Source organism: Heterobasidion irregulare (assembly GCF_000320585.1).
Source record: "Heterobasidion irregulare TC 32-1 unplaced genomic scaffold scaffold_01, whole genome shotgun sequence".
Taxonomy (NCBI): domain Eukaryota; kingdom Fungi; phylum Basidiomycota; class Agaricomycetes; order Russulales; family Bondarzewiaceae; genus Heterobasidion; species Heterobasidion irregulare.
Genome location: NW_009258197.1, coordinates 3,241,133 through 3,257,055, shown reverse-complemented (window position 1 = coordinate 3,257,055; position 15,923 = coordinate 3,241,133). Strand labels below are relative to the sequence as shown.

At 50.8% G+C, this 15,923-nt stretch overlaps 5 protein-coding genes across 5 annotated transcripts; 2 read left to right on the top strand and 3 right to left on the bottom strand.

Moving 5' to 3' along the window:
• Positions 1 to 151: 151 nt before the first annotated feature.
• Positions 152 to 4,273, top strand: HETIRDRAFT_443350 (uncharacterized protein; the record flags this gene model as incomplete). The annotated part of the gene is made up of 25 exons (XM_009543289.1): positions 152 to 220; positions 263 to 370; positions 443 to 460; positions 653 to 835; positions 879 to 936; positions 972 to 1,075; positions 1,139 to 1,223; positions 1,293 to 1,344; positions 1,401 to 1,436; positions 1,488 to 1,651; positions 1,704 to 1,759; positions 1,812 to 2,058; positions 2,115 to 2,129; positions 2,184 to 2,421; positions 2,476 to 2,516; positions 2,686 to 2,747; positions 2,800 to 2,893; positions 2,950 to 2,993; positions 3,042 to 3,224; positions 3,286 to 3,434; positions 3,644 to 3,752; positions 3,811 to 3,878; positions 3,947 to 4,037; positions 4,095 to 4,126; positions 4,222 to 4,273. 25 exons carry the CDS (start codon positions 152 to 154, stop codon positions 4,271 to 4,273), a joined length of 2,358 nt encoding a protein of 785 aa, XP_009541584.1.
• Positions 4,274 to 4,318: 45 nt separating this feature from the next.
• Positions 4,319 to 6,516, bottom strand: HETIRDRAFT_378881 (uncharacterized protein; the record flags this gene model as incomplete). The annotated part of the gene is made up of 5 exons (XM_009543288.1): positions 4,319 to 4,588; positions 4,647 to 4,824; positions 4,887 to 5,422; positions 5,486 to 6,199; positions 6,253 to 6,516. 5 exons carry the CDS (start codon positions 6,514 to 6,516, stop codon positions 4,424 to 4,426), a joined length of 1,857 nt encoding a protein of 618 aa, XP_009541583.1. The 3' UTR covers positions 4,319 to 4,423.
• A 938-nt stretch (positions 6,517 to 7,454) lies between these two features.
• HETIRDRAFT_378879 (uncharacterized protein) lies at positions 7,455 to 9,703 on the top strand. The gene is made up of 10 exons (XM_009543287.1): positions 7,455 to 7,836; positions 7,932 to 7,961; positions 8,020 to 8,067; positions 8,119 to 8,414; positions 8,476 to 8,743; positions 8,793 to 8,864; positions 8,914 to 8,985; positions 9,040 to 9,152; positions 9,206 to 9,261; positions 9,424 to 9,703. The coding sequence occupies exons 1-10, from the start codon at positions 7,750 to 7,752 to the stop codon at positions 9,450 to 9,452; spliced, it is 1,071 nt and encodes a 356-aa protein (XP_009541582.1). The 5' UTR covers positions 7,455 to 7,749; the 3' UTR covers positions 9,453 to 9,703.
• A 239-nt stretch (positions 9,704 to 9,942) lies between these two features.
• On the bottom strand, positions 9,943 to 11,264 carry HETIRDRAFT_469935 (uncharacterized protein). Its single transcript, XM_009543286.1, has 4 exons — positions 11,048 to 11,264; positions 10,841 to 10,977; positions 10,310 to 10,763; positions 9,943 to 10,252 (listed from the first exon to the last, which is right to left on the bottom strand). Exons 2-3 carry the CDS (start codon positions 10,920 to 10,922, stop codon positions 10,606 to 10,608), a joined length of 240 nt encoding a protein of 79 aa, XP_009541581.1. The 5' UTR covers positions 10,923 to 10,977; positions 11,048 to 11,264; the 3' UTR covers positions 9,943 to 10,252; positions 10,310 to 10,605.
• A 1,602-nt stretch (positions 11,265 to 12,866) lies between these two features.
• Positions 12,867 to 15,775, bottom strand: HETIRDRAFT_431969 (uncharacterized protein; the record flags this gene model as incomplete). Its single annotated transcript, XM_009543285.1, has 10 exons — positions 12,867 to 13,243; positions 13,308 to 13,424; positions 13,491 to 13,600; positions 13,657 to 13,948; positions 14,005 to 14,457; positions 14,519 to 14,574; positions 14,632 to 14,727; positions 14,787 to 14,910; positions 14,973 to 15,466; positions 15,598 to 15,775. The coding sequence occupies 10 exons, from the start codon at positions 15,773 to 15,775 to the stop codon at positions 13,106 to 13,108; spliced, it is 2,058 nt and encodes a 685-aa protein (XP_009541580.1). The 3' UTR covers positions 12,867 to 13,105.
• Positions 15,776 to 15,923: the final 148 nt, after the last annotated feature.

The window sequence follows — 15,923 nt, the reverse complement described above, 5'->3', positions numbered from 1 at the left end:
TTTCCTGACACCGGTTCACACCCGGCGCTGCTTCTTTTTATAGCTTTGATTCACATGTTACAACTGGCCAGCAAAGCGGGCGTCGATTTGGCCAGTAAGTCAGCCTCATTCCGGCATTCATCCCTGGTTGGTTTGGACCAACAGACTTCTGATGTGGAGTGACATATCAGGCGTCGGAAGATTTGAAGTCGCAGCTAGCGTGTTGGGATCTGCGGCTGAGGTACGTCGTGTGAAAATCTCAATGATACAGGTGTTCGCTTAGCTTTCTCAGTACGAAGAGCGTCTGCGGGTTGCGAATGACCCACAAGGGGTTCACCAACAATCAAAGGCACAGGCCACCGTGGTCTACTACTGTAGCAGAATGGAAGTTGTAAGCATATGCATCGTAGTGCCGAGGATATTCTCGGTGGGTAATCGTGCTGACCCACGGAACTATACCCAGGCCTGGGAAGAGGGCAATGTCAGCCTCGCTCACTATATGCTTCAGAATATCACCGGTCAGTGACTCCTGAAGTGCCTTCCGAAGGACACGCTCACCTGATGGTCCCAGAAAGCGAAAATGAGCGTCTGGCTCTTTTACCCGCTCGTGACGTAAACACTTCACCTGCCTCGCGTGACTGAGGTTTTTTTTTGACAAACTACCCGCATATAGCACGAGTTATTAGCGTCCAAGCTTCTCCAGATAGGTAGATCCTTGTTGACCGGACATTACCGGAACAGAGAAACCGCGCCAGAGGAGGCAAAGGCTCCAGAAGCGGTGAAGTGGCTACAGAAGGCATTTGCACTTGCGGAACACCTGGACGACACGGTGACGGCCGGCTCTGCACAGCTCAAGGTGAGTAAGCAAGAATATCATCTTCGCAACATGTTCTCAACAGACGCTGATCCCCATCGAGAGGTGCATTCTGAGGAACTTGGGCAAGTCTCTCACGTTTCGTGAGATCGATGAAAGTCCGAACTGTAACATTCAGCTAGGGCCTACATCTTGTCCTCCACTGAAGCGCCGGACAATCTAAATCGTGCGGAGGCTTCTATCAAGGAGTTGCTCACATCGATTGAAGAGTCGGGAGATCACGTAAGCCCAACAACTGTAAGTTAAGACTCAATTGGATTCCACTTAACCGCTCTTCACTCCCAGGCATCTTCCGAACACGCGGAAATTCGATGGTGGATGCTTGCGGTTCGTAAACGGCGAAAAGCCACAGATGAGGCGCTGCTTGAAGGTTAGGATTCACGTTGACACGCAGATAGTCATCCCTTGATGAACTAATCATATTGCAATTGTATTCCAGCCTTCAGGTCTATCATTGATCACATGGATTTCACAGAAGAGACCGTGACCAAGTATATCTCCCTTTGTCTTTGCAACTCCACGGAACAAATAACTTCCCTTTTCGAAGCCTTCTACAAGAGCTCCGAACATCAAGTCAACAGCAGTATGTTACTATCCATCTGAGTAAAGGTGCTTCTTTCTCAATGTGAGACAGTGCGCTTGTTGCGTCTGTCCTGCAACAATGCCTCCAACGGGCGTTGCATATCCCTGACAGCTCGGGATTCCCTTTTGTGGACCGGCTCTTGTTGGCCACAATCTTTCAAAGCTCACGAGTCGACCACGCAAGGGCTATGCAGGATCTGAAAATGGCATTCGACAGTATGTGATGCACGTTGCACTCTTTGAATTGATTTTCATCCCATTACTGCAGTCGTACAGACAGCCGAATTTTCCCTCCCGAAAGTTCCTGCGACGTCGTGTTTGTCTGTATGTTACGATCGTCTCTCTGCTTATACTTTTCGAATTCACTGGCATCTAGCTTTTGTGGCAATTTGGTGAAAGAAAGTATAACGCTCGGCGGTATTCTGAGGCCGCAGACTGGTTCTTGCAGGGAATCCACCGGATCTTTCGGAGCATTGCAGGAAGCAGCGGAAAGTGCTATCGAAAGGCAGCGTTGTGTCATATACAGCAAGCAGAATACGCAAAAGCATCCGCCACTATCCGCTGCTGCCCTGGAGATGACGCCTCCACATACTATGTCATGCTCCTAGCTGCTGTTAAACAAGGTGGGCGTTACATCGGATATTGTCGCAGATGAAGCTCAAATGAACCGGTCCCGGAGGTTTGGAGGACGAAGGTATGTATTGAGGATATTTAAGAGTCAACTTGGAAAATAATTCGCAATTTCTAGCCATACAGGCAACGCAGAAGATGGTCCAGGCTCCTCGCTTCCGTAGAGAGATGTTGCTCATGGCCACGCGCCTTGCGCATGAATCCGATCTCAAAGGACTGCTTCTGACGGTCCTGCAGCAGCTGTCGCAGTCTGTTCAAAGTCGAGAAGGTCGAGAAGGCGACGTAGACGGCATTGCTGTACTGCGATGCCTAATCAGACTAACGGCGGACCTCATTGCTGACCCCACTACATGCAAGTGAGCGAAAACGCCTTCTGTTCGGACGAGGTCAGGTCTCACAATATTGGCCAGGGGCGACCTTATCGATAAATTGATCGGGCATTTTGAGCAAGGTAAGTTGATATATATTATGAGCCTTGTGACAGCAGGTTACAACAGGTCGCACTGATCATTCGTAAGCTAAAGTCCTGGTGCATTCCGCATGCATCGAGAAGCGAGCGCCAATAGCTATCAAGGACATTTCGTGGCTGTGGCGCACTGCTTATAATTGTGCCATACAAGGGTGTTCTGAATGGGAAAACGCAGAAGGGAAGGTTCCTGGTCTGTTTGATCTGTCGCGGGAGGTGGGAGATGCTCCGACGCCCGAGGACACAGATGCTGACCCTTACATTCTAGCTCTTGGAAGCATATTGTGAGGCTGCACTGATCGAGAAGGATGAAGATTACCTATGTATGGTCTATGCGTCTTTCGCCGCGACCTCGGGTAGGGGTACGTGGTGGGCTCCAGGCGTCGAATCTCGGTTTCCTTACTATGCTGTCACCCAGTGTTCGCAACGCGAAAGGTCCCACCCGATCCGGGCTCGAATCAGGTCACTCCCCTCGTGTTCGACTTCCGTTACTGGCTAACTCCCCTATAGGTCGACAGATTACAGGCGTTATCCTTGGAGATCCAGGCCTGCGAAGAGAGAATTAAAACTATCCTGAAAAAGGCTCCGCTGCGGGATGAAAATATCCCCCGTGTCATGATTTGTCTGCATGTCTTGCTAGTTTTCGAAGCAGAAGTTGCCTGTCGCCTACAGGACTGGGCACACTTACAGCAAGTCATCGAGGCACGCCACCCTAATTCTCGCCGCTCCAATGACCGCTGAATCTTTCCTATAGCGAGCAGCACGGAGCGAGGCTCTTCCTGCAGACACGTTTGAGATCATAGGAGATCTATTAGTGGGTACTCTTCGCGGGCTGTCAGGGTCAGAGTATTCAACTTTCATTGTGCATGCCGTAGTGGGCGGAAAAAGACTGTCCAGTCAATGGTGGGTCACGATGCAGCGTGCTTCACCAGATAGGAGTTAGCTGACAACCCCATAGTGCTGTTTCCGGCGCTAGAGGCAGGCTGATCCACTTTACCTTGACTTTCGAAGACTCACGTCGGTAAACTCTAGGCGATTCTGCATGCTAGCCTTGATCATCAATCGCTCTCAGTCGAAAAATTCTCTCGGTGGCTTCGGGCAATATGCACCAGCCTCTTGTCGCGAAACACAGCGCCTGATCGACTCAAAGCGGTAGGGTACATCGAACAGGCCATCTCGGTGTTGAAGGAGCACTGCGATTTGAGTGGCACATCTGACCAGGTCATTTGCTTGTGGTTGATATCTGCACTGCTCGGGCTGAAGCAGGTCGTTCATGCAGGTGTATCCGATCGACGAAAGATACTGGTTGATGGCTACCGCATACAACACCGGGATTGAATGTTTCCAGTACGTCGCAATCATGCCTTGTCTGCCATCGACCCTACTCTGCGATGTCATCTCAAATGAACCATCAGCGTCTCTTTACTCGAAGAAGCGAAGCGCTGGTTTGAGGCGAGCGCTGTCGTCTGCCGATATGTACCTGATGGCGAAAATCGGGCACGGAAGGTGCGTACATTGCATGGCTTGTTGTTTCACTAATACATACCCCGAGTGGTACTGTAGGTATCCGAGACGTACGCGAATCTGCTCGATCGGTTCGCCTCATGAGTGCCCACTACCCTAGATTCCGCGGTTCTTGTCCTTGTTGCTTTCTTGTCTCGCTTGCTGTCACTCTCTCTTGTTCTGTCAGCACCGGTCTCTTGATCCTCGAGCTTGGCGGCTTGCATGCTCCGACACCCTAGTGCTCACTCTATGCTGAAAGCCGTCAAGGAACCCTACCATATTTTGTACTTATCCCCATTTCAATTCTACCTTGCCCCGTCGCTTGTCTGCGAATATATGTTTCGATAACCTGCATAGTACGGAGTGCATGTGATCAATTAGATCATCGCTCATCGAGAACCAAAGTCCCGAAGGTGATACAGCAGCACGCGTCCTCTTGTGTTCCCAACAGCGATATATTCGCTCCCCACGGAAAAATCGACGCTCGTGACATGCCCGAGTGGCGTGCTCGAAGTTGGCCAATTAGAGAACGCAGTCAGTGATGGAAGGTGTATCTGGGCAAATGAAATGATGAGCATCCTGCATGTATGCATGTCTGCGTCAGGTCCGTACCAGGCGCATTTGGTCCTTTTTGACATTGCTAGCAACGGCAAGCAGCTGCGAGTCGTGATTGAACCGCGCGGCGGAGATCGAGGTCGTGAGGTTGCCGATGGCTTTGAGAGGCTTTGGCCGGACCTTCTCGGAGGACACTGCGTCAGAACTGTAGACGTTGACAATGCCGGACTTGGATCTACGAACGAGACTGTCAATTCAGCACGTCGATGATGCAGCTGGATGGGCAGTTGGACGCACCCAACCGAAACGTAATTTCCCGCCTGATCTCCGCAGAGCACTCGACTGCCATATCCCCCGTCGTCCTTCCATCGCCTCACACACTTGCGCTCACCCACGTCCCACACATAGATCTCCGCATCCTCTCCCAATGTCATCAACTCCCTCGCCCCTCCCCGCGGTCCGCGCGCCCACCAGAGCGCCTTGACCGACGCGTTTGCCTTGATGCTTCCGACAACCTGTCCCCCGCCGCTCGTCCAATCCACAAGGTGCACGTAACCTCTCCGCCCAGCGACAGCGAGGACCTGTCCTGTAGGATCAAACGCGCAGATATCCATGCTCTGGTCTTGGGCAGAGGGATTTGAGGCGTTGAAAGTCGTGCCCCACAGCCCTCGCGGGGAGCGTGTGGTAGCGCCTGACTGCAGGTCATATGTGTAGTAAAACGGGCGTTGTCCGGTTAGTAAGACAGACGACCCAGATGGGTGAAACTGTGCATTTGTGACAGGGAGCGAGGGTATATGGAGGGTTTGGAGGTGGGGGTTCGTGTGGCCGTCGACCTAATAAGAGCAGCGAGGGATTATGAATGTTGTTCAGAGCATCATCAAGTGACCAAAACTTACGTTGAAGAGGCGTACGCGCCTGTCCGCGCTTGCAGCCAAAAGGACGGAAACACTAGACGAGGGATGAAACTGAATCGACTTGATCTCCCCTTCCGCCTGCGCCGCCTGGTTCGCGTCTCTCAACCTCTCGATAGCCAACACCCCCGGCTCAATCCTTCCTTCCTTCCTGTCACTACTTAGAATCCCTCGCGTGGATGAAACCAGCTCATCGACACTTTCCTCCGCCTCATTGTCCCCCTGTTCCTCGCGGCGGCGTTTTGAACGCTTTTTGCGCGCGTCGGCGGCCCATTCTGGCGTGGGGTGGATTTTCTCGTATTGTCGCCGCAGGCGCCGTTCGTATTCGCGTCCGCCTAGTGTGTCCTCGGACGGAGCATCCCGAAGCTTGCGCAGGCGGGTGGAGGAGGTGAGGGATATTTCGAGGGTGTTGTCGTCTGGGTCTGTCCATGCCGGGGCCTTGCGACTTTTTGGGAGAGATGATCCGAGTAGGGAATGCTCATCTGGCGCGTTGATCTGGGGTGTTTCTTCGTTCCCGTCTTCATCCTCGTCCTCGTCCTCTTCCTCGTCTTCATCTCCATCCTCGTTCCCGTCCGCGTCTCCCCCCTGGTCCGCTTCATCCCCACTTTGCACCGAGCCCTGTGATGCTTCCAAGTCTACTATGTCCGGCTCCGCAATCGTATTATTGTTGGGCGGCGCAGCATTGTCTATAAAAAATAACTGTACGAGACAAACCTTCAGCGTAACTACAAGTTCGCATGGCGGTCACTCACATCATCGTCCAAAAGCCCCTCGAACTCTGCCGCACCACCGGCGTTCGCCTCATCTCCGCCGTCAGATTCGTTGCCCACTACAAGGATGGTCCCCTTGCCTTTCCCAGACGGCACGAACGGCGTCCCGAAAAGTAAACTCTCGAGCCGTCGCTCCTCGTCGTCTTTGCTTGCGTCGTCTGTGAGAGATGGCCGTGCACCCAGTGGTACAATGTCGCTTTCTGTCGCTTTTTCCAGACGCTGGCGTTTTCGAGAATGTTTTGCCATGGAGGGTAGTTTGCCGGCAGTGCTAGTGAGCCGAAAGAAACGAGGGACACTCGATATGGCAATATTCCCAGCACGTGATTTCGGCGCGTGCTCAATCGCAATGCAGTGGCGCAGTGAAGCAAGGATTGGAAATGGCAACTTGTCATCAATGTCAGCAAAAGACATCTCCAGACAGCTTCAGACACTGCAACCTGGAAGCATCCTCAAAGACATCTTCGATTCCTTCTCCCCCTCAGGCCTCAAGGCTGTCAACGTCGACGTTTGTTGACATCTCTTTAGCCGCGCTTGAGGGCTTAAGCACTTGAGCCTCTCAACATGACGACGCTGCGCAGTGTAAGAATAGGGAGGCTTTGACTTACTTTCGGATGCTGTTGGTCAACAATATCAATCTGGTTCCTTCGGTTCCACCCGCTACCCTACAATTCTAGTCGGATATGATTCCCTGGCGACCGAATTTATGGCAAAGCTTCGATTAAGACACGACACCCATAAAAATTGAATCGCCTACGTCCGCATTGCGATAGATCATATTGACTTCCTTAGAGCACGGATTCGCAGCCACTCGGGGATATTGAACGGTGATACTGCTGCAAGTGGATGCCGCATTGCGAGGATGTTTATGGCGGGTGTGCGCTAGCGAGTGCCGTTGACGGATGGCAAAGTTGGGCTGGAGCTGGGCAGCGATCCAGGAGTGTCTGAAACGCGCTCGAGGAGGCAAGAGAGAAGCGGGTGTGATAACTGTGTGATAGCCTCTGATGCTCTCCGTGCTAGCTCCGGTGTCAGTACTGCGGTGTCCTCAATGAAGCGGCCTCGGCCCGCTCTGCCCTCAAAATTGGCCCTTCCGGCGCCGAGGCACCCATCCTCCTACCGTTCTTTGACGGCCCCGCCCCGCGTGCTGCTCTAAACGCTCGCCACCGCCGCCGCCCACATCTCTTTCCCTCCTTCCCCTCATCCTCCCTCCCTTCGCTCTCTCTTTTATTTCTCCTTTTCTTTATTTCTTTCTCTTTTCCCTGTTTGTTATTGCTTGAGGCGCCTCGGCGCATCAGCCGTCTGATCACACTCCGCTTCCCTGTTGGTCAAGAACCTTGATCTCATCACACAAGGGTCGTCCTTTCTCAGCGCATTCCAGCCTCTGAACATACTCTTCCTGCCCCCGTTCCCTACCCCCACAGCCACTTTGTCTGGTTTGTGTCCTCTTTCCTTACCCGTTCCTCTTTTCTCTTTGCTCTCACAATGGGCCTGTGTATCTCTTCGGGGCCTGTCGATGTGACCGAGGAGGACAAGCGGCGGCATCGAGAAGCTGAGAAAGCGTTAAAAGATGTGAGTAAAGTATCCTACCACTCCCCTGGCCAGCATATATGCATTGTTAGCGCATATCATCAGTCCCGCCAGAGTCCTAATTAATTGTTTCATAGGCCAAAACAAAGATGAATGCTCAAGTGAAGGTGTGCGGTGATTGACATTTCTGCCCATCATCACAAGTGTGAAGTGACCTTTTCTCAGGTCCTCCTCCTAGGATCAGGCGATTCTGGAAAGTCCACGATCTTAAAGGTACCGCTTTCCCTTGAGAGATCATGCATGGTACTCATATCAGTTCCGTAGCAAATGCGCCTCATCCATCGCATTCCGTTCTCCAAGCAAGAGGTCGAGTCGTATCGGCAGCTTGTATTTAACAATTTGACACATGGTTTGAAGTATCTCCTGGACGCGATGGAGGATATGGGCCTTGAAGTCACTTCCGAGAACGTGGAGCATATCGAGAAAGTGGAGAATGCGGTCGACCTCCGTGACGGCGAGCCATTTCCAGAAAGCTACCTCGACCCGTTGAAGTTGCTGTGGGCCGACGAAAGTGTACAGAAAGCATGGGAGCGAGGAAATGAAGCGGCCTTGCCAGAGAAGTACGCGTTTCGTTGTAATCAATATCAACTGATGACCTTCACTGATTGTTCGTCATTTCAGTCTTTTGTATTTCTTCTCCGACTTAGATCGACTGTTTGCTCTGGATTACGTTCCCACGGAACAGGACATTGTTCGATGCCGGGCTCGGACGATCGGTATCACTGAGACGGTCTTCCAGCTGAAGGATCATGAAATGCTCATGGTCGATGTGGGTGGGCAGAAGAGCGAGCGGAGAAAGTGGATCCATTGTTTCCAGGATGTCACAAGCATACTGTTCTTGGTCAGCCTGAGTGGTTATGATCAGTGCTTGGTGGAAGACAAGGACGCAGTGAGTATCTCCCATCTACGCTCGCAAAGCTCTACTAAATATCATGCAGAACCAAATGCAAGACGCCATGACAATATGGGACTCAATATGTCATTCACAATGGTTCAAGTCGACTTCAATCGTATGACACCCTCCTCTTTTTGTTTGATGTGCTGAATGATGTTTCGTAGATCCTTTTCTTGAACAAGAACGACCTCTTTGAGGCGAAGGTTCAGCATTCTGACATCAAGAGCTTTTTCCCTGTACGTCCGCTCGTCCTTGTAGATACTCGTGTTCTCATCTGCGTATGCGTATAGGACTATGATGGTGAAGCGGCTGATGCTCGGGCGGGTCGAGATTACTTCAAGAAGCGGTTCGCAAGACTGGCTCAGAAGGCCGGTCGCTCCAAAGAGCGGGAAATCTACATCCAGTGCGTTGCCCTTCGAATAATCTCGGAATGAGACTGAACTTTCGCATGACAAGTATAACAACTGCAACGGATACAGCCCTATTGCGTGTAGTCATGGCAGCTGTCGAAGGCGAGTTATATGCTTTGTTCGTCTTCGTGTCCTCATTCTAATTGATCTCTTTCCTCTAGAGTGAGTCTTTGTCTTCATCATCCCTTTGCGTCCCCTCCACATTGCATACAACCTATCGCTCAAACTCATCCTAATTTCGTGTGTCCACTCCTCTTCCTTCAGCATCGTTCTTCGACAAAATCTTGAAGTAGCCGCGTTAATCTGACTGTTCCTTTTGTTTCATTTTCTATGCTTCATTTGCATATTTGCATATAATCTTTCTCTCGGCCGCCTCGTGGATTTGTTCCATGGCTGCCATTATTTCAACGCACGTCAACGTGGCCTTCTGTATCCACTCAACCTTGTCCATATGCCTATCTTTATCTGGACATGTTGTTTTCTAACCTCAACTGTTATCTATCAACTGTGCTTGTTCTATGTTCTGATCATTGCATTATCTTTTGTACCCGCGTCAACCCGCAACCTACGTCTCAATCTCCGAATCTTGTTTGCCCAATGTGTGCGGCATGTCGATCACATCGTGGTTTGAATAGTTCCATCATCAGCAAAAGCGTACGTCCATTTGCCTCCTACGTTCCCCACCCCTGTGTCATTACTTTTTTGTCATTTCACACGAATTGTGAGCTAGTGCTAACGCTTCCTGCCTTTGTGGGTTCGTTTTTAGATCCGTGAAATCATGCTATGAGTTCGGAGCCGACTCCACCCATTTGCCGCCATACCCATCTCAAGATACATAGGAACTTAGGGGTGCCGGCATTCCCACGTCGTTCCTAGGTCCTGTCTACCTCGATGGAGTGGATTTGCCCTCGCCGGCACTGGAGACTATGGATTGTATCAGTCCTTGCACTCGTTTAGCGGTGTTTATGCTCTGTTCCGCAGAACTGGTCGTATAATTGGTCGAGCGTCATCGGGGTTCAGTTTGTTTCTCCATCTTTTCGCTTTCGTTGCTCATTGACTTTTTTTTGCCCTGTGCTCTGCTCTTCTTTTCGCTCTGAATACGCACATCTGTAAATTTAGTTCCATACTGTCCAGAATTTTTTCCACATACATTTACGTTCCCTTTAATCGCCTTGTCTTGTGCAACCGTTTCGTAACCTATGATATTGACCTTGGCGAAATCCAATCGTCGAACGTCCCGCTCCCCATCACTCGATGGCTCAGAGGCATCAGAAATGTCTGATTCGACCTGAACTGAGATTCCATCCTTGTGCGAAGATATGCGAGAACGGGACAGGCTGGGTCAGCAGAGCGAGCCGTGTGAAATGATGTGCGTGTTCTGATCTCGTTGGCCGCACCATGCTTACGGCCATAGGCATTCCGAGGTTTGCGGACTCAAGCTGTAGCTCAAGCTCTGGGGCTGCGACGCAAGAGAGAAGCGCCAGGAGATGTCCGACAGGTAGATATGAGCCAACGAGGTCCTAGAGTAGAAGACATCACAGACAAAACGTCAGTTAGGCTTCTGCAGGTGCAGCGCCTGCACGCGAAACCCGCGTGGTCTTGATCTGCGTCAAGACGAAAGTACGAGTACGGCAGGGCACAGCAGGTAAGAAACAGAAGAGCATGCTGGTTAGAGACGCACTTGAGGATCGTGATGATGGATCGACAATAGTTTCCGTCAGGTTTCCCTCTGACATGATATCCCCATGCATTCGTGCGTCCATCCGGTGTTGCCTAGGGTTAGCCCCTTGGACATACAGACAGCCCTGACGCGCTTCCCTTCATCGACGTTCACGTTACACTGATTAGCCATCCGTCCAGGTGTTCATGTAATTGAAGTCGGACTTACGATTGACATCCCGCGCTGCTCGGTTGGCGCCTCTACGATTGTTGGGCTTTCGTCGCACCGAAAAGAGCTATTGGGCATTGGTTGGGCGCTGCGCTGGACAAGGATACCTGTGGGGATAGGACCAGGCAGTCTTGATGAGCAATTTTCGTATGTGAAGACAAGTGAAGTCAAACAGCCGCAAGATGAGGGCATTGCGTCTGAAACATCGGAGCATGTGGGCGGTAAGGATTTTGGGGAAAAATGATGCGACCGTCAGTCCGCAAGGATGTCGGTACTGGTTATCAGCAGCGCGCAAGGCAATTTAAATGATTGAAGAAAACTATGTAAGCCAGCCTATTTCTGTAAGATCTGATCCGAGTTTTCACGCAGCGCACAGGGTGATTTGGCAAAACAGGCCAGAACACTCTGCGAACGGAGCAGAGAACGCTTATACCGCAAAAATAAATTTTAGTCGGAGCGTTAGGTGGTCCGTTCCTTCCGTCGAATTATGGATCGTGTTCTGTGATGTTGCGGGTTAGTTCAAGAAAGGAAAGAGGCGCTACCTGGCGCTACGAACTGCGCTACGAGCGATATGCGATCGCAAGCGATATCAAGATCGTATTCGCGGAGTCAACGGCCGATGATGCCGCGGCCGGTACCATCGGCTGCCATTACACAGGGCACGTATAATCGAGATCTCCGCCAACTGAGTCAGTGTCCGTCTTGTCTCTGTCGGGTGGGACAATTTTCGTTGAAAAAGCCTCTACGACAGTACCGATTAGAAGTCTGTTGTAGTCTGTTGTTCAATTGTCTCTACTATCGCCGCACCGGAGTTGCAAAAAAAAAAGGATTTCTTCATGGCATCGTGGATTATACTTTCTTTCGCTCAAAATTTTTGTTTCACATGCGGAAACATCTTAAAATATGTCCCGCCATTTTTCTTATTTTTGATGCCATGGACAGAATTGTTATAAAATGTTTGAGAAGGAGAGTCCGACAACGAGCAAAACTTGAGAGTTGCAAATCTTTCTGACGATCGGGTCACGTCTTCACGTGCAAATTTGAACTCTGGTTGCGGGGCGAATTGCGAAGCGGCGTTTCAAAAAGATGACCAAGCATCACGCGGCCCGAGGCTCCTTGTCACTCTGCCTACCATCGGACACTGCCCGTCAAAAACAATTTGGTGAAGAGCATTGAAGTCTTCAAAGTTAAATCGAATGCTTTACATGTCTTCAGTGGTACCTGATTATCTTCCTTATTTTATTTTCTTGAAATTGAACTCAAGGATCTGAGGGATCTTGAGCATCTTTGAGAGAACTTTGTCCTAAAAACCATTATCCATTGCTTCCTCACTGCTGCACCCAGTTTCTGTTCTTAAAAAAACTAGCATACTTGAAGAGTACTTGAATGAACAACTGTGAATTTTTTCGAAATGTGCCGTCAAAAAATGCCACGAGGAGCTCGATTTTGAACCTCCCATCCCGTTTGCAACTCTGGTGCAACGATAGTAAAATATCAATCACTTATACAAACGTCTCTTTCTAGTAACTAGCATGTGGCAACGGCTGACGGGAATGTCTAGAAAAAAAAAGCCAAATATCACCAAACTGGGGCCCGAGACCTGAGGCCTGGAGCTTGAAGCCTGAGGCACATACAATGCACATTAGCATGGCAGAAGAAACCAGGTCTTGCGTGTGTCGAGGATGGTGTCAGTATGGTTGGCATCGGTATTTCTGTGAGTCCTTTTACGGTTACTGTACATGAGAATCCCCGTGTCTAGTCAGGTTCGATTTGCATGTAAAAGTTGCGATTGCCACTCTGAAGATCCTGTGACGGAGAATAACGAATCGACTTGGCTACCACCAGATTCCACAGGAACGGGGCAGTCTAACCATTCCCAGCTAATATTCGCTCATTGTCTAACAATAAGCTATCGGAATCTTTATGCGTAGATGTATGGTACACGGAGGTTTGTCCATCGCGGAATGTTCTGCATCGAAATCAGTCCTTGATGGTTCTCATTTGAAGCGAGGATAAATTCAAGCCAAAGTAGCGTATTGTCCTGAACGATAAAGTCCATCACAAAGCCCAAATTTTCACCATCGAGTCCCGGCCTCCTGACACAAGGTAACGGTCTATGTACCGCAACCGCTCAATGGGCCGAGTGTGTCCATTTGTGAGTAGCGTAGAATGCTGCATTGACGTCCGGTTGTACATCTGTGACGATGTCAAATTTGAAGTATCAGCAACGGGACTATTCAGACGCCCTGCGGAGACGCACCTTAACACCGTTCTCGCCAGCGGCGGCGACAATCTTTCGACTGTCGAACTGAAGCGCAGTGACCGCGTGATCGAACTTGATCGTTTCGAATATGCCACCAGTGCGCAGGTCCCATATCTACATTACAGGGCAGATAATATGTTCCGAAGTCAGCTGGCATCTTCTATCGGGAATGTTACATACCCTGATGGACTTATCCAAGCTTCCGCTGACAACATGCATCTCGTCGAACTGTAAGGAGGTGACTGGGCCTGTATGTCCCAAGAGTGTTCGATGTGCCTGTCCAGTACGCACTGCAGCCGAAGAATTTTTTCTTAACGTATACGTGGGAGGAGAAGATCGTACGCACTGTCCCACATCCTGACAGCACCATCTCCACTCCCACTTACAAGCGCATAACCCCAGAACTGCACCGCTCCTACAAAGTCCTGATACAGTTCCCAGCTGCCATCGCTATAAGGAGGCGTGGGCACTGCGAACGTCCCCGCAGCAGCCGCGGCACCAGTGAAGATGCTGTTGGGCAATTGTCCACCGTGGGCAGTGGCGGGATGTGAAATGGCCCACAGAATGTCCATGGTCATCACGCATTGTCCTGTGGTAAGGTCCCATTGTCGAAGTGTCTTATCCGAGGCACCGGTGACCTGTAAAGCGAGAAAGTTAAAGGATGTAACAGATCTGGGGACTCAAGACTGCTTGCCAGTGTATCATCCTCGAAATACAGCGTCGTCACGGCTTTACTATGCCCCTCCAACACCCGCATGGAAGCCCCTTGCCGCTCATGCTCCGACCCATGCTCGCTGTCCCTGATCCCATTCGGCTTCTCCACTACCACATCTCCCTCCGCATTTTCTTCCTCCGCCTCCTCTACTACATCACTCAAATGCACCATCCCGCCTTCCCAGTCATCTTCATCCACTTGTCTGAGATCCCACACTCTGATGTTTCCGTCTTCGCTCCCAGTAAGACATATGTGTTCCTCGATCTGTACACACTTGACTGGGCCAGTATGCCCTCTTAGGCGGCCCAACTCTTCGCCTGTGAGAAGGTCCCAAACTCGCGGTTGAGTGTCATCCTGAGTTGCGGAGACCAGTGTACCATACGGTTCCGATAAATCAAGAGCACATACGGGTGCGTTGCCGCATTCGAGAGTCTTGGATACAGGCCGAACGCATAATCAGAGACAGCGCTGAGACATGTATGACATCACTGACCATGAACGCGACCCCGGGTGGAAGTTCATCGTGTTCGGATGGTAAGAAGACTGGACCTATAACGCGCCTCCCAATCAGCAACTCTGTGCTAGACGATAGCGCATGCTACATACCTTTACGTCTCCGTGAACTTTGAATATGTGGTGGCTGCGAGGCTCCTCTTTGGTGACTAGCAGATTCTGCCTCTATACGTTCCTTAACCATTTCAACTACGCGACAGCATGTCGATCGCAAGGTAGTTTTTGATCTTTTAAAAGAAGCCACGCACGTTCATCGTCTAGCTCTAGCTCATCCTCGTGAAGTTTCAAAAGGTCATCTTCCAACTTTGCGCGAATGGCATCTAATACGTCGATTTTGTTGGTGATCTCTGTGATCTCGTTTGTCACAAGACTCTGGTTTTAATTGAACTGATTATGAGAGGGAGATATGAGAGGGATGGAACATGCATACGCACTCTGCGGACATGTAAATTTTCTTTATCCTTTAAGATTTCATGTGTCTGTCTCTCCAACTCATCCTTGCCGAACACTTTGTTCGCACTTAAACTCTCCCTGCCTCGCTTCTTCCGCCCCTTCTTTCCTCTTCCCCGGTCTCCCTGTCTGACCACCACCACATCTTCCTCGCTCTCTTCGTCCAACATTAACCCCCGCGCCCCCGCTCCCAACTTCTTCAGTCCTATCCGCGGCACCTCTACGCTTCTTGTCATCCTTCTCCTTGTCCGCCCACTGTCCGCGCTAGGAATTGTTGCCTCGAATCCGCGCAGCAAGCTTGGTGCCCCCCCGAATTCTTCCGACTTCGGCGACGGCGGTTCCGGGATTTCCACAGAGAGTAGCTCGCCTGCGGCTTCAACGATCTCGAGGTCTCGCGAAGTTATTCGCCGCGTCCCTAGCCCCAGCCGCAGAGGGGCCCTGCCAAGCGTCGCAAAGTCAATGCGTGAGCGTGGAGGTACTGCAGTTATTTCTCTCGGTCTATTTGAGACTGTCCGTGCGATCATCCTGGGGGTCATGATGGCTGGTGCCACTAGACTCGAGGATACTGCATTCAGTGGTTTCGTTGAAAGCAAAGCACAATGGACTCACAGTCAGAGAGAATTTTACTCGAGTCGCGTTTACGATGCTGAAACGGAGCAAGTAATGTCCTGGAGACAATGTCCAAACGGCTGCCACTTGCATTGCTTGAACTGGCTGTCACGAGAGGATCTGGTACTTGCTTGTTCCGCTTCTTCTCGTCCGAATGACCAGATGAAGATGCGGCCATGGAGACTGGTGGCAGACGAGAAGAACAGGATACAAGGAGTGGTCGAACTGCTGAATAGTGGTGACCAGCGAAACTACTACGCGTCGGACGTGTCGGACGCGGTCCGCAAAGTTCCCACTTAACACGTGACTGCGGAAACTATTGGCAG

What these genes read in the sequence shown, in the direction of transcription:
- HETIRDRAFT_378879 (XM_009543287.1), top strand. Translation starts at nt 7,750, where the DNA reads ATGGGCCTGTGTATCTCTTCGGGGCCTGTCGATGTGACCGAGGAGGAC. An exon ending in GAAGCGGCCTTGCCAGAGAA is followed by an intron (nt 8,415 to 8,475) that starts GTACGCGTTTCG and finishes TCGTCATTTCAG; the next exon opens with TCTTTTGTATTTCTTCTCCG. An exon ending in GGTTCAAGTCGACTTCAATC is followed by an intron (nt 8,865 to 8,913) that starts GTATGACACCCT and finishes GATGTTTCGTAG; the next exon opens with ATCCTTTTCTTGAACAAGAA.
- HETIRDRAFT_469935 (XM_009543286.1), bottom strand. Translation starts at nt 10,922, where the DNA reads ATGGACGCACGAATGCATGGGGATATCATGTCAGAGGGAAACCTGACG. An exon ending in TCCATCATCACGATCCTCAA is followed by an intron (nt 10,764 to 10,840) that starts GTGCGTCTCTAA and finishes GTCTTGACGCAG; the next exon opens with ATCAAGACCACGCGGGTTTC.